At 40.2% G+C, this 24,275-nt stretch overlaps 1 protein-coding gene across 3 annotated transcripts in view; it reads left to right on the top strand.

Moving 5' to 3' along the window:
* Positions 1-24,275, top strand: part of MCPH1 (microcephalin 1) — a 352,972-nt gene that overhangs the window by 31,222 nt on the left and 297,475 nt on the right. For all 3 annotated transcript variants that reach the window (XR_014471760.1, XM_083177354.1, XM_083177355.1), the window contains exons 4-8: positions 1,112-1,199; positions 3,481-3,595; positions 4,126-4,260; positions 4,955-5,044; positions 9,964-11,220. Coding sequence is in view for 2 of the 3 variants with exons in the window: in XM_083177354.1 (XP_083033480.1) it covers positions 1,112-1,199; positions 3,481-3,595; positions 4,126-4,260; positions 4,955-5,044; positions 9,964-11,220 (1,685 nt within the window). In the remaining variant the exon portion in view is untranslated. The remainder of the gene's footprint in view (positions 1-1,111; positions 1,200-3,480; positions 3,596-4,125; positions 4,261-4,954; positions 5,045-9,963; positions 11,221-24,275) is intronic.

The following is a 24,275-nucleotide window of genomic DNA, read 5'->3' as shown; positions in this document are numbered from 1 at the left end:
TTTAAACCCATAATAATAAAAGTTACATTTTAATTGACTCTCTATCTCTGGTGCACCACACAGTGACATTTCTTTCTGTTTCAAACTGTACATACATTGGAAATTGTAATTGCGGTTTACTAAGAGGATAAACTTTTTGTACTTCCTATAGGACCCTGTCACGGGCAACACCCATGTTGTGCCAGATCTAATAAGGGCATATTACACATAGGTGGTTACCTCCTGGTCACTGAGGATGTGATTCTGCAAAGAAGAGGGGTGGGCATCTTTTCACACCTTTACCAGGCTTTGGTCCAGATGCAAAGAAAAATACATGGTGCAGATGCACACTCCATATTATTAATCAATAATAGAGGCTCTTGGTATATTAATTGGTCAAGAAATATTTGCCCACCAACCAGCTTCACGGTGGCCTCATTTCTGGTGGGTCCCTAATAATAATTATTAGGGACCCACCAGAAATGAGGCCACCGTGAAGCTGGTTGGTGGGCAAATATTTCTTGGCCAATTAATATACCAAGAGCCTCTATTATTGATTAATAATATGGAGTGTGCATCTGCACCATGTATTTTTCTTTGCAGAACTACAAGTCCCAGCATGATAGCACCTCATGTATCTTGGGTGTGCATTCTAAGATCCCCCCCCCCCCCCCCCCCCCAATTTGGTCCAGATGCACTAAGCTTTAAAAGTGATAAAATGGAGAGTGATAGACAACCAGACAATCAGCTCCTGTCTGACATTTTTCAAACACAGTGACATGACAGGTAGGAGCTGATTGTCTGGTTGTTTATCACTCTCCATTTTATCACTTTTGAAGCTTAGTGCATCTGGCCCTTTACCTTCTGATTGTCCTATCTTCTGCTGATATTCTGTACATTTTCTCTGTCAATGCACTTGAACCCATTCTTTCCTATTTCTTGCCAGTAGAAAACACCACCCCTGCGCCGTTTGTGTGTGTTGATTCTACAGTCGGTGGGTTAAAATTAATTATTTTTCTTTATTTTAACTTGTGATTTTTTTTTTTTTTGCATTTTTTTTTCCAACCTAAGTAAATGTGTTAAAAAGCTTTAATGCTCTTAATTTTTCTCCTTTTTTTTTTGTTTTTTGCAGATGTAGAGAAGCTGCTGCCTATGTTGCTGAATCCATGTTCCCAGCAATAAATACTAATGATGGCTTACCTCAACTTAATAAAAAGAAAGTAAGCATTTTACCATTATTACATATTGTTCTAATGACCATAAATTGCAATTACAAAAAAATAAAAGCTGGGGTACGGACATTGCAAAACTATGTGTAGCGGTGACATATACACATATATACATGTACACATTCTCTTCTTTAGCACCATGAAGTGTAGCAGTCTTGCTACACATATATTCCTAGGTTTATGTGGACAAACTTGTACACAATGTCCTATTCTCTCTCCGAAATGTAAAAAAATTGTAAGTAATATATATTGCAAAGTGATGCAATTCATCCTTCAATCGTGTGAATATTGTTTGGTTAGGCTTCTGCAGATAATATATGTCCAACTTTCTCTCTTTCTTGGGAAGCTATACATTTTACAATGCGGTTTACACAATAGAGACAAGTTGAAAGCCTTAAACTGTTTCACTTTGTGCTCTGAATGTGTAAAAGATGTGGTTGCCTTTACAGTTTATTGGGTTTTACATACTGTGAAGGAAAAATACATCATTATGCATACTTTTTAGGTTCACCAGATATATCTATATATATATATATATATATATATATATATATATATATATATATATATATATATATATATATCTCATACAGTAAACCATCTGTTTTTTTTATTTATTTTTGAAGGTTGCTTTTCTGTGGTGCAATTTTTTTTTTTTTTTTTTTATATTTAAAATTTAGCCTAATAAATTACTTTTGGAAATTCTGTATACTGGTCACTGAAGTAGGTATCATGGATGCAAAACTTGTTGTTTAGAATCTTTTAAAGTGTTTGTGTGTGACCACTAATGCAGTACTGCATCTTGCTCACTATCATAAAGTTGTGGAGCCTTGCTTTTGCGCTTTACCCCAAGGCAATCAACTGATTTTGTGCACACTGCTCCTTACAGTCTCACAGCCACGTAGCACAGGTTGCTACCACTGATTTATTCTGCTTAAAGTATCTTCTGCTGGTTCCGGTTATTGGCTCCATTGCATCTTGGTCTGCAGTCAATTTGTAGACCACTATTGGTTGACCGGCAAAATGTCTACATGGTCAAAAGGACAACATGCACTAGGTCTACAGTAAAAAAGTTCAACATGACAATGGAAAGATCAACATTTTTTCATGTTTGATTTTTTTTCCATCCTAGATGACATGTTTGTATTTAACTATTCATGTAAACTATAGTTGGAAATGGTAAAACATGGCTCGCGAAGCCTTACATTAATTGTGGGTCCATTTTGACAGGTACAAAAACCTGCAAAACTCATGTTGACCATTTTCTTGTAGACTTATTGCTTGTGTTGACCTTTTGTCCGTTGACCTAATGCACGTTGACCTTTTTCCGATGTAAACCTTTTCACTGTCCACCAATAGTGGTTGACTTTGACAGTTGGTCTTCATACTTTCGCCCTAATAATACACACCCACTGTCCTTAATGAACATGCTCTCTGCTCATAGATGTGTGTGTCTTTCTGCTCTGTCACATCAATTTGACATTCATTTTTATTCTAATTTTTACATCTTCCTAATATGGTTCCTTGTCATGTTCCCCACTCTGTTTCAGACCTGGTAGCAAGGCTGTAATTTTTGCAGAATGACAAAACCATAGCTGTTATGATGTTGGCATTTTTCATAATGTTTGTGTTCATTGTCAACATTCGGCACATACTGCCAGCCGGGGGTTAGCCTCTGGGAGGGCAGGCACTAGGGGGACAGTTTAGTAGTTATCATTGTTTATATTTAACCACATGAAGCCATCCTGATGTCGGTTCTAGACCGGGACATTTTGGTAACATTCTAATCATATGACTATGTAATCAATGTGTATATGGCTGATATTCACATACCACGCGTATGGCAGTATATATTGCACCCTCCATGGACAACATTGCAGTGTCATAGATCTGTGTGTATGTAGAATAATAGAAGGAAACTATATTTTCCTTTCTCGCATAAATGTGGCTGATCCATCTTTGTCATTTATGAATAGGTTTCTACTAAATGTATTATAAAAAAAAGAACAATGATATCAATACTGTATCATTCTAAGGGGAACCTTACATTATATGTAGAACTGTTTCTTCTGGTACACCATTGAGGAGCCGCACACTAAGCATCATAGCACCCCCTGAATATTCTCCTCTGTCTGTACTGCAGTCAGTTTAATTAATTATTTTCTTAAAAACCTTAGAATATTTAGCACTTTCTTATTGCGAAGTGCTTAAGTACTTCTCATGTTTTTTTATAGTGCATGTGGAGGTTTTTATAGTTTCTCTTCTTTTACAGCGGAGGTGCATGCAGCCTAAGGACTTTGTTGAAAAAACACCTGAAAATGACAAAAGATTTGCACGGAAATTTAATAAAATGTTTAAGGAACTTGATGTACAGAAGTCATCTGTTGGTGAGTTACATTAGTACTTTATGCTGTGACTTGTTGGATGGAACAACATAACAAGAATGTCCATGCCAGCGACATGCAAAGCAGTCCTCCCCCCACTGCGCTGGGGGGGGGGAAAGCGGCTCAGTGTGTATGCACTGTGTGGCTTTTCCCCCCAGCGATGATAGCGATCATCACTGTCCGTACACGCTTGGTATAATCACCCAGTGTGTATGGACCTAAATGCTTAACCATGTGGATGGCTTTTCAGTGTTCAGTGTACATGGGCGTTGAAAACCTGGTAAGCAAATTTAGGCATATGTGAAAGGCATCTTCTATAGAGCACTGCTGCTCATAGCATTTACTGGGTGCACAAGTCATAAAAACATTTAAAAAAGTTTGTTTTAAAACAATTTTTTTTTTGTACTCAGGATTGCTTTATCAGTTTTAATGGTTTACCAAATTCAGAGTGCAATGCAGCACCCTTTTCTTGAATTCATATAGTATATTAATATATGATTAAAGCTGAAACAATTTTTTTTTTCCATTAACAGATATTCCAATTTTATCATTTGAAGATGATGGAACTTTATTGTATAGCCCAAAAGCAGTTGTTGCAGATCGTTGCAATGCAATGGAAAAAAGAATAAAAGAAATGAAGAATAAAAGGGAGAATCTATCTCCTACAGGTACTGCTGGTTTTTTGTTTTTGGACTGGAATTTCGAGCACCTTATATCATTAGTTTGCAGTCCTGGGTGCTTATATCTCCAGAGATTTCTGGAAATTAAACTGCATGGAAGGTATTTCTCCCTTTTTTTTTTGCGCGGAATTTCATGTTATTTGCATCTGAATATGTAAAACATAACATGACACTAGAACCTGGTGTACATGTGCAAGACCTTGTGCGTTTGGGTACATACACTATATGGAAAAAAATATTTGGCAGCGACTGTTAATTATTGAATTCAGGTATATAAAATCACCTAGCCATGCAGTCTCCCATTTAAAAAACATTTGTGACACAAAATGTCTCACTCTGACGAGCTTGGTGACTTCAAGTGTGGTAATTTGATAGGATATCACCTTTGGAAAAATAATTAAATTTAAATTTTACTGGGTATTCCACGGTCAACTGTAAGCATTGTTATTAAAAGGTGGAAGCATATAGGTACAGCAACTGGGCCACAAAGCGGAGAACAGCGGAAAATCAGAGCTGGGCCATGGTGCGTAAAAGTCGCCAAATGCCCTGCTTATTTTCATAGCTGGAAAGTTCTGAATATCCCATGAGATTAATGTAATGGATGATATGGACTGCATGTACTATAAGAATGATCTCTGCATGGACTTTAAGAATGATCTTTTTTTTTCTACCACCTCTACAGCTTCTCAATTGTCGCAGACAATGTTTGACTTTTCTGCACTGCAGCCGTCTCTTGGGAGCAGTCCATCTGTCATTACAGACTCTCCACATGGTATGTAATGACACAATGCATGAATGATGTTAATAATTGAATTTACTGAAATATATTGTATCATGTTATTAGTGGAGTAACGCCCCTGTAGACCTGGGTGACAACGGCCTCCGTGCTGAGCGAAGTGCTAAGCACAGATCGCTCAGCAGACACGCAATAGTTTTTATAGGCAAAACCCTGTGATTGAGCAGGATAGATAGTGCATCACCGTTGCCCCGGGTCATACATAGGGAGCAATCCGTGCTTCATTCTAAGTGATCTAGTCAGATTGCTTTGAAATGGGATTAAAATCACCCTGTGTGTGTGCCCCTTTAGGAAGACGCAGTTGCTACTTAAATAAAATGGGTATCAGTAAACCCACTTTTTTGTAAATTAGTGGATGCCACAGGACTGTTATACTGGGTTATTCATATTCAGCCAGCACCTTATCCCCTTCCCTAAGCACTGCCTTCCCCTAAGCCGCTGCTTGCCCCCCAGTACTGCCACATCTGATATCTACTCTGATCCTGTCCCTACCACTGGCACTGCCTGCCCCTAATCCTCTCTTCCTGCCCCCTCCCCAGCACTGCAACTGTTGGCTATGTGAGATCAATGTAATTATAAGCATTATTTGTACTGTAAAATGAGTAAAACTTCCCATGGTGTATGTGTGGGGCATGTAGGGTGGTCTGATGCTATATGGGGAGCTCACATGCTCATTATATCATGGGACCCATAAATATATATCATGGGACCCAGATTGGTGAGGGTTAGGCCGGGGAGATGTGTGGGGGTGGGATTATCTCTAGGTGCAAGTGTGGGACTTGTGGTTAGGTTGTGGGGAGGGGGGGGGGGTAGTTTTAGTCTCTTAGGGTCAGGCTGCAGAGCTGAGTGGGATGCAGGGTTAGGATTAGGCACTAGCGAGAAGGGTAATGTCCTGCTGCTAGAAGGGAGGGTTGAGGCGGCAAGGGGTGGGCGAGTATACTTAACTGACTGCTGTCGGGATTTCCTTCCTCGGTATGCTAACATTGTCATGAAAGGGCCTTCTGAGCAATATTGTTTACAGCATTGCCTAGTGGGTACTCTCCATGTCGTTAACTATGAGCACTTTTGTGGCATCCTTAACACCCCCCTTCCTATTCTGATCATGTTCAGGAGAGGGAGTCCTTGTCCTATAGCAAGCTGTTGTATGACCTCTCCCTGCCGTTGGCAGCCCCGCACCTGTTATCAACAAGTGTATATGCACTTTCTGATGCCTTCTTCCGTGCAGTACATTTTTGTGCTTTGCGATGTGTCGCGCTTTGCATCGCCTCACAAGGCAGGATCGTTCCTTGTATGGGCACCTTAACTTAGAATTTGGTATGCGCATAGAGTAGCAGTCCAACATAGAATATAGGCATGCCACATATTCTAAGTCGGTTGTGTCTTATTCGCACAGCCATGTGAATTAGACAGATATACGCCATACATAGCAGTGCGGATAAGATGTATTAATGTAAAAAGTCACACAAAAGGACGCTTCGCTCTAATAAGTCATGTCCTAGCAAGGCATAACTAGAAGAACTGTTTATCCCCTGAGGATGCTAAATCTATGTGGACACATTTGTAGCAGTTGGGGAAAGCTGTCAATAGGTTGGTACTTCTATTAATTTATGTATTTTATAGGTTTAGAATCACGTTGTCTTCTTGTCCAGTCATCTGGGTGTATATTATGTGTCCTAGTGTAACCTGCCCTGCCTGACACATTTTTTAAATAGATAGATAATGACCAGCGCACTAGCTCTATAACTGTGTCCCCAAATAAGTGGGATGGTGTGTTATGTCGGCGGTAAGAAAGATGCAGATATGAGTGGGTGCAGCTATATAGATGACGTCATATTATAGATGACGTCATATTATAGATGACGTCATATTATAGATGACGTCATATTATAGATGACGTCATATTATAGATGACGTCATATTATAGATGACGTCATATTATAGATGACGTCATATTCATCTGGAGGGGTTCCGAAGATTCTTTAAAACAATTCACACAACAACTCAATAACAACAACAGAAATCTAAAATTCACCACCAATTTCAGCAAGACTGCAGTACAATTTCTTGACTTAGAAATCTACACAGACCAGGGTATATTACAAACCAAAACTTACAAAAAGGACGTGGATGTGAACAGTTATATCTTGTACAGCAGTGGACACTACAAACCCTGGCTAGACAATATTCCCAAAGGACAATTCCGTAGAATTAGACGTAACTGCTCCAAGAAATCAGACTACGAGACACAATCAGGAGAACTCAAACAACAATTCATAGACAAACAATATGATCCAGTTTCAGTCAACATAGCACAACAAGAAATCTCAGCTTTAGAACGGACAGACACATTAACCACTAAAGTCAAGGAAACAGACACCACCAAAGACACAACCCTATTCATCACCCAATATAATCAATCAGGCTCCACCCTTAAAAAGATTCTCCACAGACATTGGCACATTTTACAGCAGGACCCTGATCTAAACACCCACATTCAGGACAAGCCCAAAATAGTTAAAAGAAGGCCCCTGACTTAAAACAAAAATTGACCAAGAACCATATAAGATCCAGCTCACTAACACAAAGCACTCTGACAAACAGTAAGGGATTCTTTCACTGTGGGAGGTGCTCGGGTTGTAAAAATCTGAGCAATATCAGCACGAAAGCACAGACTTCATGGCATTCTACCACGATGAACAAAACTTTCCAGTACAGGGAACACCTCACATGCGATTCCATAGGGGTGATTACCTTTTAAGATGCCCCTGTAATTTAGAATATGTAGGAAGGACAATAAGGGCCCTCAGTACCAGACTTTATGAGCACGTCAGGAATATAAAAAGGGTTACGAACAGCACAGCGTCTCCTCCCACTTCAAAGACAAACATAACTGTGACCCCAGAGAAAAATTGGAGGGGTGGAGATTTTGCGGAGACACTAGACAAACGTGAACTTTTTTGGATATATTCATTAAAAACACTAACACCCAAGGGTCTGAATATAGACTTTAATATAGGGACCCTCTCCAAATAGTTAAGCTTACCCATGTACCCTGATAGGCTTTATAGACATCCCTGTGCAGGATGTCACAGAGTCGACACACCTAATGTCGACCATTGGCAGAGAACACTCTGCTCTCACCAGCATACACTTTAATAACTGTCGACCATTAATACCACAAAGTCCAGATTATTTTTACAAGATCTTACTAAGAGTCGACACATCCACTGTCGACTACTGACAGATAACACTATGCACTCACCAGCATATATCTCTTAAAGAAACCACCTACTATGAATACCACTAAGTTCAGAGTAACTATGACTCAGCACATATAACGCACACCCTCAATTACCAGCACAGCTGACATTATGACCCTGATTGACAGTGAACATGACCAATAAGATTCACTCTCCATGTGGGAGTGGCCCCCTTTGAAACCCTCTTATACCGGAAAGACAACATGCTAAAACATCCTTGACAAAGGCCCCCAGTGGGCAGAAACGCGTTGGAACACACCAGACCACTACAGTCTCCTCCCCACACTAGGGTGTTGAGCGCACGCCACTCCACTGACTTCGCTCTTCCGGCAGATGCACATAGCCTGAACCCGGAAGTCGCGCCTGTCAGTGTAGCAGCGGCGTGGATCACCAACGGCGTGCTGCAGGGCTCTGCAGACGCCAGACAAGTTTCCACTGACAGCGAGGGACGGTCAGAGTAAGGAGCAGGAGCCAGGTACGTGCTGGTGCACCACCAGTGGTGCAGGGACGCCAGCCCCTGGTGACACTATTGGAGCACCAACGGTATCAAGTAACTTTGTTTCCCACCCACCAACCCCGGACTGCCAACCCCCCCCCCCCCCCAATATTCACCGCTGCACAGAACACCTAGCCCGGTGGACTGGACTCAGTGCAAGCCCACCCCCACTGGATACCTGGAGACCCCATCATCCCCCACCCGTCTCCCAGTATCACACCGGAGGGAGAGTCATACCAGACCGCAGACACACAGTGCAGCGGTACTCTCCCCTCACTTCCCCCACAGCACCAGCACTGTCAGAATATTTTGGTTGCAGAGCAGTTTATACTTATACACTGTGTCCAATACCAATAAATTCTTCACCCACTCATATCTGCATCTTTCTTACCGCCGACATAACACACCATCCCACTTATTTGGGGACACAGTTATAGAGCTAGTGCGCTGGTCATTATCTATCTATCTGCACTCCTTTGAGCCTGGACAACTCGACTAAGCTGCCAGCACCCAGGTTGAGCGCTACTATCTACCAATATTGCCCAATGAAACATTTCTTAAGTGTTCTGTTCCTTTATTGGGGAGACTGACTTTTTTTCTAATGTAATTGACACTCCGCATTACATTGGAATATTATATAGGATTTGACAGATTACACAATCTATTTGAATAATGCCAACTACTTGTTAATTCCTTTTTTTTTTTTCATGCCACAATAATACTTGGCTGGAGATGAAACATTGAGCAGCGTACTCAGGAGTGATTGAAAGAAGTATAATACATTTACCTGCCAGTGGTGATGTAGGTAGAGGTTGAGTATCCCTTATCCAAAATGCTTGGTCCCAGAAGAATTTTGGATAACTGATTATTCCGTATTTTGGAATATTTTTATATTTGAATGATGTATCTTGAGGTATCTTGCATTTATGTTGATTTAAGTGAGTGTTGTGTTTATGGTTGCTAAAATCCAATTTACTAACATTTAAAAATCTTTAAAGTGTGTTATAGGTCCTAAAACTCTGTATTGATTTATAGAGGTGCATGTTAACCTTTAGTAAATATACGACACACTGTCTTATTAGAAGCAATCCTTTTTGCCTGAACAGTAAAATATGACATGTTTGTTTTTCTTCTTTCAGGACAATGCCCCAACGATCTTGACACTAGTTACGATGACCTTTTTGGAATTATGGAAAAGAGAGCGCAGGTTCCGGCTACTTCAAGCAGTGTCCATGAGGGGGAAAAAGATGCAAAAGATCCATTTACTTTAAAATATATTTCTTTGACAACTCAAAAAACAAAGGGTGACCCTATTCTTGAAGCAGTGAAAAAACGTAGAGCAAGCTCATGCATTCAAAACAAGGGGCGAAAATCGCTTAAACCGAAAACAACTAACCCTACAAGTGATGGGTTATGTGAATTTCCCAGTCAAGTCACCTCTTATTTAGGTCACACGTCATTGACCAATACCTTTATTCACAAAGATAATATAAACACTATCGGTGTGCATTCTACAAGCTCTTGCATTCAAAATAATGGTCAGCCCTCACTTAATAGAATGAAAACCACGGGTGCTACAACTGATAATGCCAGTGATTGCGATGCATTATGTGAGCCTATCCCTGCTAAATGTGGAACCTCGGGGTTGGATTATTCATCTATGGCAAATAAACTAATTGCTAAATGCAAAGAAAAAGGACGTTTGAAATTAAGAAGTCACAGCTTAAAGCATGACCTTTCAGTAAATGGTGTTTTGAAGGAGCCATCAAAATCATCTTTATCTTCATGCAAAACTGATTCCGAGGACTTTTCAAACTTTGAAGATTTTTTCACTGATTTAAAAAGCCATCATAGCAAATTGAATAGACTTTCATTGACACTGCAACCAAGACGGTCACCCAGCCCTCCTCCATTTACCTCAGACAGAGCAGACGACTGTAGAAGGAGAAGGTCTGGGGTTGCTTTTCCGAAGGATATGCCAAGAACAAAGAAAAGGAAAACTATACAGGTTTCTAATTCTACCTCAAGAGACAGTTCAGGTTCCTTACAGGAGGCTCCTCTCTTTCCCACAGCCCCTGCAGAAAATGATAGCGGCTCAAAGTCATGTGTCTTGGCGTATAAAATTGAATCCCCTGTTAGAAGAAGGAGCAAAAGAAATTCTAAAACCTATCTTCAGGAGTCAGAAGCAAATTTGAGTGGTACAGACAAATTACAGACAACTGCTGAAACTGCTAATGTATTTGAGTCAAGTTTTGGCCAAGCTATTAGGTTAAAAAAAGATGCCAACTCTGCCATATGTAAAAAAACAAAAGATGAACCTGCTGATGAGAAGAGCTTGGGTCTTACAAATGGCGCAGTTCTTGATCATGAAAAACAGATGGAGAGCTACCAGCCAAGTATGTAATCCTTGTGTTTTTATTTTTAGTTCATCACTCCACTTTTATGAGGGAATCTCCTGCATTTAAGCAAAAGCACTCAACATGTTGATGGCAGAGCCTACTTTATTGGAGTTTAGTTTTGTAACACTTAAAGTAATAGGGTTATCTTTACATAACATGGTTACAAAGTAACAGACAAAATGTGTCACTTCGGCAGTTATTCATTTTCAAATCAGGAAATGCCACAGGAAACAGTGACTGCTATTTTGAGAAGAATTCTTTTGTTTGGTCTTTTGTTGTTTTGTTAAATTGCCAATGTTATGCAAAGTGGTGATGCATATTTATGATGAAATTTCTGCTTTTAGAAGCCTTATACTTATACACCATTGTGGTAAGTGAATGTGAATTTAACAAAGTCTTTGAGTTGCATGTGTCGATGCAATGTACCCAAACACTAGTAAAAGGGTTTCAGTACATTGGGAGTTAGAAAAATGAATCAGAATAATGATACAACTGGTAAGTATTTGTGCCCTACCCTCCCACACCCTTGAGTCTAATCTTATCCCACCCCTAATGCCTTACCCTAACCCCAAGTCCTGTGCTTACCTCCAAGATGTGTTGGGATTCTGGCTGCCAGGATACAATTGTCCATTTTCTTACTGATTTCAACTCGAATGCTGATATTTTGACCGTATCCCAGTTAAAGATGTGAGTGGTTATTCTGTCATCTAAAAGAATGGGATACTTTATAAAACAAAATTAAAATGCATTTATATGCTACTATATTGCATGCAGTTATCAACATTGGGTAGATATCATGAGATGCAATGTTCAGGACTCATGCTATAATATGGGGCCTACAAACAGTAATGTTGACGCTTTATTAAGATTGCTCGGCACACAGCGATGTGTGCATTGCTATTGCGATGGCCCCTACATACTGCTCGATGTTGGGGCATTTTCTAAGGGATCTGGTGAGATCGCTTAGAAAAGACCTGTATATCGCTATGTGTTTCCCATAAGTGTGCCACTAGTGATTTGTTACAGACATTACTTTCAGAATATGTAGTGGCGGATGCAATTAGTCATTGGTTTTTGCCGCTGAAATTAAGCTCTAGGTTGGACACCTGAAGCTTTTCAATAATCATGCATTTTTCCTCCATGGTAAAACTCAAGGCTAATGTGCATTAACCAACATAATCTGTGTTAAATGCCCATATCAAGGAAATACACATTAATTGCCTCTCTTGGGCTAATAGCGCTGGAAATCATCACTCGTTAATTAAGTTAGCTCAGGGCAGAGCAATTAGCCCCGGGGGTTAACTTAGCAACTAATTGTATCTGTCCAATAGTGATAACAAATCTAGCGCATGCTTTAAAGCATGGGTCTTCAAACTGCAGCCCTCCAGATGTTGTGAAACTACATGTTCCAACATGCATTGCCACATTTTTTCCTATAAGAGCATGCCAAAACTGTCAGGGCATGCTGGGACATGTAGTTCCAGCACATCTGGAGGGCCACAGTTTGTCATGAAATACATGTGGACAATGTTTCTCTGTACAATCAAATTTTGTACAAAAATCTCATTTTTATTTATGCAGAGTATGTTATGCAAAATGTTAACTAAAAAATGAGATTTCCACGGATCTGATTAGTAAGTGATTAAGGTGTTGTGTTTTTTTTTTTCTTATATATCTCTGATGCTAAAATATAGAAATACAACTCACAGTCCATATAGGGAAGTGTTCTGGTAGATCAGGGTAATGATTGCTGCTGTAATGCTGCTTCTGTCCTTCCTCTCCTCAAAGTAATCTTCCTAATGTGACAATATGTGACTTTAGAGCATGGGTCCTCAAACTGCGGCCCTCCAGATGTTGTGAAACTACAATTCCCAGCATGCCTTGCCACAGTTTTAACACTCCCTTATAGGAAAACTGTGGCAAGGCATGCTGGGATTTGTAGTTTCACCACATCTGGAGGGCCGCAGTTTGAGGACCCATGCTTTAGAGCATTGTGCTGGCAGCAATGTATCCAATACATGAGAAGAGCACATTGATAGTAAGCGTATTTCTTTCCTTTCTGTTTGTGAGATTTAAAATATTGAAATGTGAATTTATAGCACTGCAACACTTTTTAGCGTCTATAACAGTGATGGCTAACCTTGACACTCCAGCTATTGTTGAACTACACATCCCAGCATGCCCTGCTACAGTTTTACTATTTGGCAATGCTATAACTGATGCAGGGCATGCTGGAATTTGTAGTTCAACAATAGCTGGAGTGTCAAGGTTAGCCATCACTGGTCTAGAACATTACTCAATATTGAGACCGGGTATAGCTGAACATTCAATGTTGAGCTATTTATCTTTTCTGTGTCCTATATTCATCAGAGCTTCTACCAAAAACAAAATCCGGTTTATTCAGATTTGTTCATTCTTATAGTATTGAGGATCGGTGTGTTGCTTTGTGCAAAGAGAAGTGTCTGGTATTCAGTGATGTTTTGCTCATAGGATGTGCAGTGGTATAGAGCATACTTTTTTTTTCTAGAATTTACATTCATCTTGTTTGATGACACCGTTAAACCTATAAATTGAATTTGAATAAATTTAATGCTGTGCTATTTTGTTCTAAATACCATATTTATATCATAAACCGCATTATAAGGTTAATATAATCTGACATCTCTGTAAGCCAGGCTTAAGTGAAGCAGCAAATTTAATTGCTTTAATTAATGTTTGATGACTACCATAAAAAATGCAATTATCAATGAAACCTACATGTGTAGTCAATTGTTCAGAAGTTTTAGCTATGCCATTGCTTTTTTAGGGGGAGTCTGATGCTTTGTAAACACGGTGCGATTTGCGCTATCAATTTTGACTATATAGTGCAAATCGCACAGTGCTCTGTATCACTCGGCTGTGCAGCAGTCTATTTCTACTATTTTGGAATGAGGGCCATGCTGCTCAATGCAGCATGGCCCACACTGTGCCGTCCCTTCATGCCAATGCCGACACTTTGCCTGGTTCTGCCAGCTGCCAATATCAATTTGATCAGATCGGCCCTTGTGGAAAGACCTTAAGGGGTTGATGCAATGCCAGTTAAATAGTACTGGGTAGGAGGTTTCTGAGCGCTTCAATTCTGCACATTGTTGTGGCTAAGAATGCTGGAACTTGTGACTTAACTGCCACAGGGACAGATGTACTAAGCTTGAAAAGTGATAAAATGAAGAGCGATAAGCCACCAGCCTATTGGCTCCTAGCTACCATGTTACAGGTTGGGTTTGCAAAATGGCAGTTAGCAGCTGATTGGTTGGGGGTTTATCACTCTCCATTCTATCACTTTTCAAGGGTTAGTACTTCTCACCCACAGTGTGATGCTTGCGCTGCAATAGAGCACCAAACAGCATTGAACACCTTGATTTGTTGGATTTTTGATTTCCAGCCCAAGAGAGCTTTATGGAGATATCCTTCTGTCAGGCACAGCCGCACACTGATTTGAATAGCTCCAGGAGCTCCTTCCCGATGCTCATGACTGTGCTCCATTGAATCAACCTCTAAAAGTGATAAGGTGGAGAGAGAAAGATTAAGTCAGCCCTTAACTGCCATGTTACAGGCAGGAGCGGATTGGTATATTATTTTCCTCTCCACGTCACTCTCCAAAACTTTAGTTCATCTGTGTCAGTTGTCTGTTCCATTGTTGTACCAATAACTAAATAAAGACTTAAGATTTGTTTACGCAATACTCAATAACATTTTGTCAAGCTGGCTGTGCGCTGCTAAAGCAAAATCAACGTATGAGGTGGTATTTTCAGAGCAAAGCTGTGTGTGTGTGTGTGTGTGTGTGTGTGTGGGAGGGGTGTTATTGTGACTAGTATGTGTAAACTTCATAACACCGGATTCTAGAGGACGTATACACAGTGATAGCTAAAGATCTACAGTCCATCTATGTAGACCAGGCATTCCTAACCACGGTCCTCAAGGCACGCCAACAGTGCAGGTTTTGTAGATATCCAGGCTTGAGCACAGGTGACTTAATTCGTATCTGAGGGATTCTGATTAAATAATCTGTGCTGAAGCCTGGATATCACTAAAAACTGCACTGTTGGTGTGCCTTGAGGACCGTGGTTGGGAATGCCTGCTGTGGAGACTCTCGTTATTCCTTGTCTTTAACTCTCTGCTATACTGTCAACAAGAAATGCTATTATTGTATATTCTATTGAAAGTTAACTCAGGAACGCTGCCTGCAGAATTGGATTCTGTTTATTGACTGTAGATGCACAGATTCCTAAATTCTATTGGTACTTCTGTATTATCTAGGCTCCCATGTTAAATAGACCCCATTTTTTCATACCCCTACTATCCAACTACGCATGGAGTTGATTTTATATAGTGTGGCGAGCCACCGTGCCCAAAGCGTGGCGAGGGGATGTGGTCTCATAAGAAAAATGGGAGCCCAGATATTACATAAGTACCATTCTATTTGTGGTCTGGCAGATAAAAATCTTAAAATTCATGTGATTAACCACATCACTGGCACTACCGAGAATTTTCCGGGCTATGCTAAAGTGCCCAGTTTGGCAAACTTGGAAAATTCTCGGGATTGCCACTGTCTGTGTCTTAGTGCCGGACAGCGCTGTCCTTCCTCCCGGCTGTGTGCAGCGTGGCCGGGCAGCAGCTGATGTCCGGCCCTGCGAGAGACAGTGGTGGGTTTTTTTTTTCCTTTAAGGGAGCACTCCCAAAAGAAAAACTTGCCAGTGGGGTGCACTTCCTAAAAAAAATAAACACCTCTGAAGGGGTTAATGTTAATTTCCCTGAAAATATAGTTCACAAGACTCGGACTATGTACTGTAGTTGAAGATCACAATATCAATGCAACTTAATGCCCCCATACTTTAGGCCAAATTGACCGAAGGACAAGTTGGACCTAATTTCCCCTGCAGCTCCCTGGGAGATGTCAAATATAATTAGGCACTTCATGTGCTATTTTTGCATGTGATAAATCGCGTATGCATTTGGTTGGACGGGATGTCAAACACCTGAGATTTGGTCCGATTTATCAACCTGTTCCATCAGAACCAAGTCAAATCTAACCTAATCTCACTAGTGCATGGGGGCCTTTAGTACCAACATGGAAATAAGGCCTATATTCTGTGATGTATTGCTGTATCTCAACATTACCGGATTTACCTTGATGGGTAAAAAAGAAAATTGTTGGTGCTGGGAACCAGCAAGCTTGGTATTTAACAGAATGTTAAGCAAAGGAAGTAGTAATTTGACCATTAAGGATTAAACTATTTACTATATTTGGAATAAATTTGTATACTTAGCAATCATTAAAATACTGTATATGTTGAAAGAGCTTTTATTAAATGAAAGTTTAATTTAAAGAGTTAAAGTTGTGTATTTGCATTTATCCAAACTGTGACATTTTATTTTCATACCTACGTTTGTTTTTGTGTGGATCTTTTAATATAATAAAGAGTAATGCATTTATGAAAAACACTAAAGTTATCCATTGGCTTTGTCCCTGTCGTCCTATATTATTGTTTCATAAATTTTGCTATTGAACCAAATCGGTAAGGGCATATAGTCAGAAAGAGGAAGATGGCTACGGTGCCAGTAGTTACAAGAAGATGATGATATTTGTTTTTTTAAATGTTCAAAACCATGTAAGCAGCCGCTTTCAACTCTGGATACTCAACTCAAAAAAAAAAAAATGTGCTTGGTGAAAAAGCAAGTATTTTTAATAACACAATTCTAATCACACTGGCCAGTATGTTTATAAAACAATAGTAAAATACTAGAAGACATACAGTTACTAATCTGCCAAGCTTCTGAAAATAAATTTAATGGTTGCTTTGTTAGTGATACAATATTAGTCCTACTGTATATCCGCAGCAAAGAAAATGTTTTTTGTTCTTGTAAGTGTTAATTAGTAGTGCTTCCCGATCAGAAATGAGCAATATTTGGATTTATAATTTGCATGCATATTCTAAGAGCAGGGTCATTCCATGGTATCTCACATTACAAATTGACTCTGAAGTGTATGTTCATTTGGATGTTACAGAAAAAGTCAAATTAAATAATATTTTTATTTTGTATTATAATTAACATTAAGGCACACTCCAAATGTAGCATAACATATTTTTAAACCTTCCAGTAGTTTTCACGAAAAATTTCTACTGGTAAGTCACGTTACATGGTTTTTCCATGTTTTTTTACATTTGCAATTATGAAATCTCTGCCCTTCTATGTAGCATGTTTTTTGTAACTAAATGAATAATATGACTGATGATGTTTCCAAGGCATGGAATATAAAAAAAAAATCAAAAAATTAAAAACCAAATCTGCAGCAAAAAAAAAAAAAAAAAAGATTTTCCAGTATTTCCCATCTCTTGTCATGACGTTAACATGATATCCCCCTTTTCCTATATTAATAACAATACCTGGAAATACATTCCCATCAGAACATTTTATTGGTCAGGTATACTTGCGTACACTAGGAATTCGATTTGGATTGCTGTACAACAACTGGTTAGGTAACAGTTAAACAGTGACAGAATAGATATACATAACACATACAGGTATACGCTCGATGTACCCTGGGGAATAGACGCAGGGAAGATATATTCGTTGAGCAGCACATCTCCTACGCAGCCATCAGTGGCGCAACTGGTTGCTGCAACAGCCAGGTAGGTAACCATATAATCAGAGACAGTACAGTTATCACATAGAGAACACATACCTGCCGAGCTGCATAGCGCCTAGGCAGCCATCAGCAGTGCCACTACAACATTGCAACAGCCAGATAGGTAACAGTATAAGCAGAGACAGTAGAGATATCAAACAGGGAACATATATTCGCTGAGCTGCACATCGCCTAGGCAGCCGTCCGTGGTGCCACTTGGTCGTTGCAGCAGCCAGGTAGGTAACAATTAAGCAGATACACTACAATTATATGTTGCTATGCAGTGTATGAGACAGGGGAGGCACGGGGTTACACATGGCTGAGTGGCACATTTCCTAGGCAGCCATTAGCTGTGCCATCTTGATCATACTTAGTGTTAATTCTAGAACCCGCTATCCCTGCCTGGGGTGTTGCTGTCTGCTTTGCTGTTTCTAGCGCAGGTCTGGTTTGCATATCAGTGCTGATATACAGATCACACTGTGCTAGAAGCACTACACCAGACAGTGACACCCCAGGCAGGGAAGAGGAACTGAATGGGTTTTCAAAGATAGCAGGTGCTAGAATGAACACTAATACTGCTCATGGGCAGCAGTAGAAGGGCTTAACATACCATCTCCCTACTGCGAACCACAAGATGGAACCTAGGGCTGTGTGGGGAGGGCGGGCAGTGTGTCAGGGAATGTGGCTGCAGCTGCAGGGAGAGCGAGCATGCCGGGAGAGGGGGGCAATAGTCAGAGTGAGGCTGGGGCCAGGAGTTGGAGTTTGGGCCCTCACTTGGCTGAGGACCACCATTTATATAGGAACTTCACCTCCTCCTTTTGTATCCATAGGGATTGGGGGAGGACTTCCTTGGATCTCGTTCGGGGCCTTCCTCTGTACAACAAACAGGGCATGCTGGGTGTTTTGCATGGCTGATGATCCTACTGCACCCTGGTGTCTTCTGGGCCGATGGGGAGAGGACGCATCCTTCCACTGAGGGTCGATGCTGGGTTGTCATGGCCATTTGTATTGCCACCTGTCTCCAGGCCAGGGGGCTTCTGCACCTGTCTCGTCCGGGGGGCTTTAGCACCAGGGCCTGTCTGGTTCCCTCCTCCTTCCACTGTCCTCATCTCCGGGCCAGGGTGCTGCCACACCGGGGAATGCCGTGGTGGGTGACGTCTGCTTCCCTCCTCCATCTGCCATCCTCACCTCCATCCTCTTCTTGCCACTCTTTCTGGCTACGCAATGTATGCGCCCCTTAACTGCTTCTCTGGGGTCCAGGGATGGCGGGAGCTCCACATGCCTGTAAACATCACCGGCCCTACCAGAAGTAGTACTTCCACCCAGTCATCTAGCTATGGTGCAAATTCATCAGTTTCTATGAAGGCAGGGGCATAGGACTGAAGAAAAAATTTCAGCTTTTACAGTTGTTAAAAAGCCAGTAATTTAATTGTCTTCCACTTTTAGGTAGTGTAGTTGCTTTATTCTCTCTAATGGTTTGGTATTTGTAGTAATGGATTAAAAATCAAGTTGGTTGTTGATGTCAGCTATCTCATATTGGTTTATTAAAATAACTTTGAACTTTGAGAATTCATCGACAGCTTTAACAAAGTCTGAAGCACATTGTACAATGTGCTTCCTATTTTTCACATTTGCCCACACCTGTCTTTTTACTGCTCCACCAATCCCATCAACTGCTCACTTTCCATGAGATGTGGCAAAAAAATGTCAATACATTTTTTTTCTACATATGTATATCCAAATGTTTCATAGCATCTGATTATTATATATATGCAGAGAATCCCGCACTCACATCCCGGAGAGTTGGATATACTGGGGTACACCTCTAAAGTAATCCTGTCCGGACGACCAAAAATATCCACAAGTGCTTAATAAAAAGCCAGGGCACTCACCATTGCAGTCAGTCAGCTCTTGTTTATTTGTATTAAAGGATTGTCGACGTTTCGACCCTCTAGGGGCCTTTGTCAAGACAGCTCACATGTATACACAGGCAGGCAGAGTAATACTGACACATGTAAATTGCAGCCCTTAAATACCTCCCTGATCGCCTCACCTTGGTACACCTGTACAGCAATGGCCGCCATTGGCCACATTCAATATATCACATAACAGTGCTATTACATACCGTCATCTCTCTAGCCTACACTTATGCATATAATACCAACAGTGCGCTCACCTTTAAATACTGTGTGGCTTTTCGGTGCTTAAAGCACCGTCCTATCTGCTGGGGCAGTGCGCACTTTTAACGCATACTTCCGGGTATGCGTTCCACGCATGTGTAATTCTCTGAAAAATCTACTTGTATAATTGCTATGTTTGGTTGCGATGCAAGTTTTGCTTTTTGTAAGCTTTTGCTTGCATTTGTTTTATTTAGCTTTACATGAGAAATTGGCGGCCTATGCTGCAAATGCATTCCACTAATTGGCATCTGAAACACAAAGATATTAATTTGGAAGATGCTACAAAATAAAGATAGACCTATGGAAACCGACATTACAACATTAAGATAAATTACAGAGTCCAGAGAATATAAAACATACACCATTAAATCTATTGACCTCAACACACGTGAGTTACCAAGATGGTAACTCACATTATACATATGTTTATTCATTTATTTGGTAATGCTACTGCATTACCAAAAAAATGTTTAGTGGTTTTTGACTAAATATGGTCTAACGTTAGGAAATATGAAATCATTAATTTTTTTCCAATAGTGTGGAAAGATAAACTTTTTAGGTAACTCACGTTACACAGTTGAGGTTATGCTCATTAGGAATGCCAGAACTGAATATGTATAGTATTGTTTACTAAAAATGATTTCCGGATTGTGATTTACAAATGAATGACCTGCATGGTTTTTTTTTGTTTTTTTTTTTAATTAGAAAATTTTCTTTGTGTTCTGGTGTTTTCAAAGTCTCCTCCATCCGAAGCAAGATTGTTGCCATAGCAACAATGACACTACTAGCTAAAAAAAAAAAAAACCCTCTTGGAGTGAAAACTCACATTGTTGTACTATAATAATTTAAAAATTTAACCCCTTCCCGACGAGGCCTTTTTTGTTAACTTTTTTTTTTTTTTCCTCGCGTTCAAATAAGCGTAACTTTTTTAATTTTCCGGCTATATAGACACATGAGGGCTTTTTTTTTGCGGGACAAGTTGTACTTTTTAATGGTACCATTTACTATACCGTATAATATTCTGGGGAATCAGGAAATAATTCAATGTGGGGTAAAAAGGAAAAAAAACGCAATTCCACAATTTTGCGCTGGTTACGGTTTTTGGAGTTCATAGTTCGTTTAAAATGATGGGTTATCTTTATTCTATGGGTCGTTACGATTCTGGTGATACCAAACTTATATAGTTTTCGTTACGGTTTACCACTAAAAAAAAAAATAGAAAATTTTACGGTTTTTCTAATTTGCGTCGCGTCGCCATGTTCTGCGGCTTATAACTTTTTTATTTTTCCACCTACGGACCTGGGTGAGGGCTCATTTTTTGCGGGCTGAAGTGTACTTTTTAATTAATACCATTATGGAATATGGGCGACTTTCTGATCTCTTTTAGTTATTTTTTTTTGGGTAGGCGATGCGACCAAAAAACTTAGTTTTGGCATTGGGAATTATTTTCCGTTTACGCCTTTAACCGTGCGGGATAACTAATGTTATATTTTAATAGATCTGACTTTTAGGAACGCGGCGATACCAAATATGTTTATTTTTTTATTTTTTATTTATTTTTATTTGTGAAATGGGGAAAGGGGGGTGATTTGAACTTTTAATATTTTTTTATTTTTTTTTTATTTTTAAACTTATTTTTTTTTTTATTTTTTTTTACTTTTACTACAAGGCCCCCTAGTGTACTTGACCACTAGGGGGCGCGATCGCCTGTACTAGGTTCAGCCATAGAGCTCTATGGCTGAACATAGTGATTTTCAGCACTTCCTATTACATCCTGCCTCAGGCAGGATGTAATAGGAATGCTGACATGGCCAGCACAGGGGTCTACATTAGACCCCTAGCTGCCATGGCAACGGATCGGCACCCTCCGATCTCGCCGCGGGGGCCCCGATCGGCGCCGGAGGGGGGCGCCCCCCCTCCGATCAGCTATTTAAGCACTGCGGGCGCTTTGCCCGCGGTGCTTAAAGGGTTAAACGGCCACGATCGGCGAACTCGCCGCTCGTGGCCGTGAGAGCAGGTACCTGGCTGTAATATACAGCCATTACCTGCTCTCTTTCAAGCCAGCTCACTCCGTGAGCTGGCTTGATTCCCCCGCAACCGGCATATGACGTACATTTACGTCATATGTCGGGAAGGGGTTAAAAGGGTTGTTGTGAAAAAGAAAATCCGTACAAATTTCAATAGTTAATGGAATGACCCAGCAGAGTCATAGTTAGTCCAAAGTAGTATCCTGTTTTTTTCCTGGCCAGGTAGTCAACACACAGCTGCTGAATGAGTAATAGTAAAATTCATAAGCACTTTACTACCCCATTTTCATTTGCAGACCAACACAAATGAGCACTTCCACTTCCAGGCTGTTGGTACATGCCTATTTACATAGCCTTCTATGAAATGCTTGGTAGGTTCTTATACTGCAGCCCTCTCCAGCGTGTTTTGTGAGGACCTGCAAGTGTAAACAGTTGAACAGACCAGCTTGTATAGTTCTGAATACAGCTTTGCCAATTGCTGTTTATATCTGACTGGGAATCACTGCTAATTAACACCAACAAGAACAAGAACTATTTTCTCTGTTGCTATTGGACTAATATATTGTGTTACTAAAAAGTAACCATTACATTTGTTTTCAGATGCTAGGCAGATTATCTTCTTAGTTTGTCTTAGTTTTTTTACAGTTGTTATACAGGTATAAACATACCCGCTGGTGTGGTTGTGTATATACAGTAGTGTTCATTGTAGCACCTGCTATCTTTGAAAACCCATGTAGTTCCTCTTCCCTGCCTGGGGTGTTGCTGTCTGCTGTGGTGTTTCTAGCACAGGACTGATTTGCATATCATTGCTGATATGCAAACCAGTATACAGTACCTGATATACAGACTGATATACATGGGTAAAACTTCATGAACAGCCAAACAAAATTAGACCCTTTGAAGTGCCAACAGAGAGATGAGAATTAAACGTCGGTCATGCAAAGCTTGGCAGGAGTGAGGGCCTTTTATAAAGATTGCATGTAGGAATTATATGCATTCATTTCTTAACTTGGTTACAGGGCTATAACCAGACATTAACATTGCTGAAGGAATACAGATTGCCCTCATTAAAAATGTATAGCTCAATTCTACACTCATGTTAACCAAGCAAACATCTCCTGTGAAATGTATCTTGCTTTTTAAAACACCACTGTGTAATCCTTCCTTTTAATACTCCCAAATGGTGAATATTTTTGTATGAGAAATGCTCAGTGGACTGGTATGTGATTTCATCAACCAACCAGTTTTCTACACCACAGCATCTGAGGCACAGGAAGTCCTCAAAACCCCTTCCACACATTGGCGCTGGTATCTAGCTCTCCCATACTTACCTGTCTTTGTTTTATAGAGTGATCTTCTGAAGGCATTATAGAAACAGACCTTCCTTTAAGGGGTATTTGTTGTTTACATCCACTAGATGAGTTTATTCATGAATTTTATGTTTTATACCCATTTAGTATTAATAACCCTATACAATTAAAAAATTTAGTGAAGTCAATCCAGTAGTTTATTTTATTTTTAGTAGTTACGTTTTATAGTGATTTTATATTTTTATCACTGCTTTACAATTTTATTTTTTTGGGGGGGTTAGTACTACAGGCCCAACTACCCTGTTTTTTAGTAGCTGCTGGTAAAACAGCTGGTGTGATAGTGCCCCTGCTTGCCCTCAGGGTGAGGGATCTGGCTTCATTTTTCCTTTGTAGACTGAGAGATTAAACTGAGGAAATTTCTATAAACACCTTGAAAAATCATGGCGCTCTAAACATATGACCAGTAGTGTACAGCTGCAAATATTGGTAAACACTACAAGCCACAAGACTTACGTCTTCATATTTATCCATCCACCAAATGATACATATATTTATACAGGAAACTACCATGCTAATCTAAAATAGGTTCCTCGCTGCTGATGGAGTAGCTGAGCAGGCACTAAAGGCCCATACACACTAGATGATATTGATCACAATATCGTTCAGCAAGGGCTTTCTGAACCATATTGTGAACAATATCGTCCAATGTGTACGCTGGGTATCGTTAACTATGCTTGCTACTGACCCCCTACTTCCTCCAAGCATGTTTGGGTGAGGGAGTACATCCTCAATGACTGCCATGCTGCAGCATGACCGTCATTCCGCCTCCCACCATTGGCTGTGTCATGTGCGACATTGTGTATGCACT

The sequence above is a fragment of the Crinia signifera genome, chromosome 3 (assembly GCF_055691185.1).
Source record: "Crinia signifera chromosome 3, ASM5569118v1, whole genome shotgun sequence".
In the NCBI taxonomy this organism is placed as follows: Eukaryota; Metazoa; Chordata; class Amphibia; order Anura; family Myobatrachidae; genus Crinia; species Crinia signifera.
Note: the sequence above shows the minus strand (reverse complement) of the source record. Positions and strands in the feature narration are given on the sequence as shown.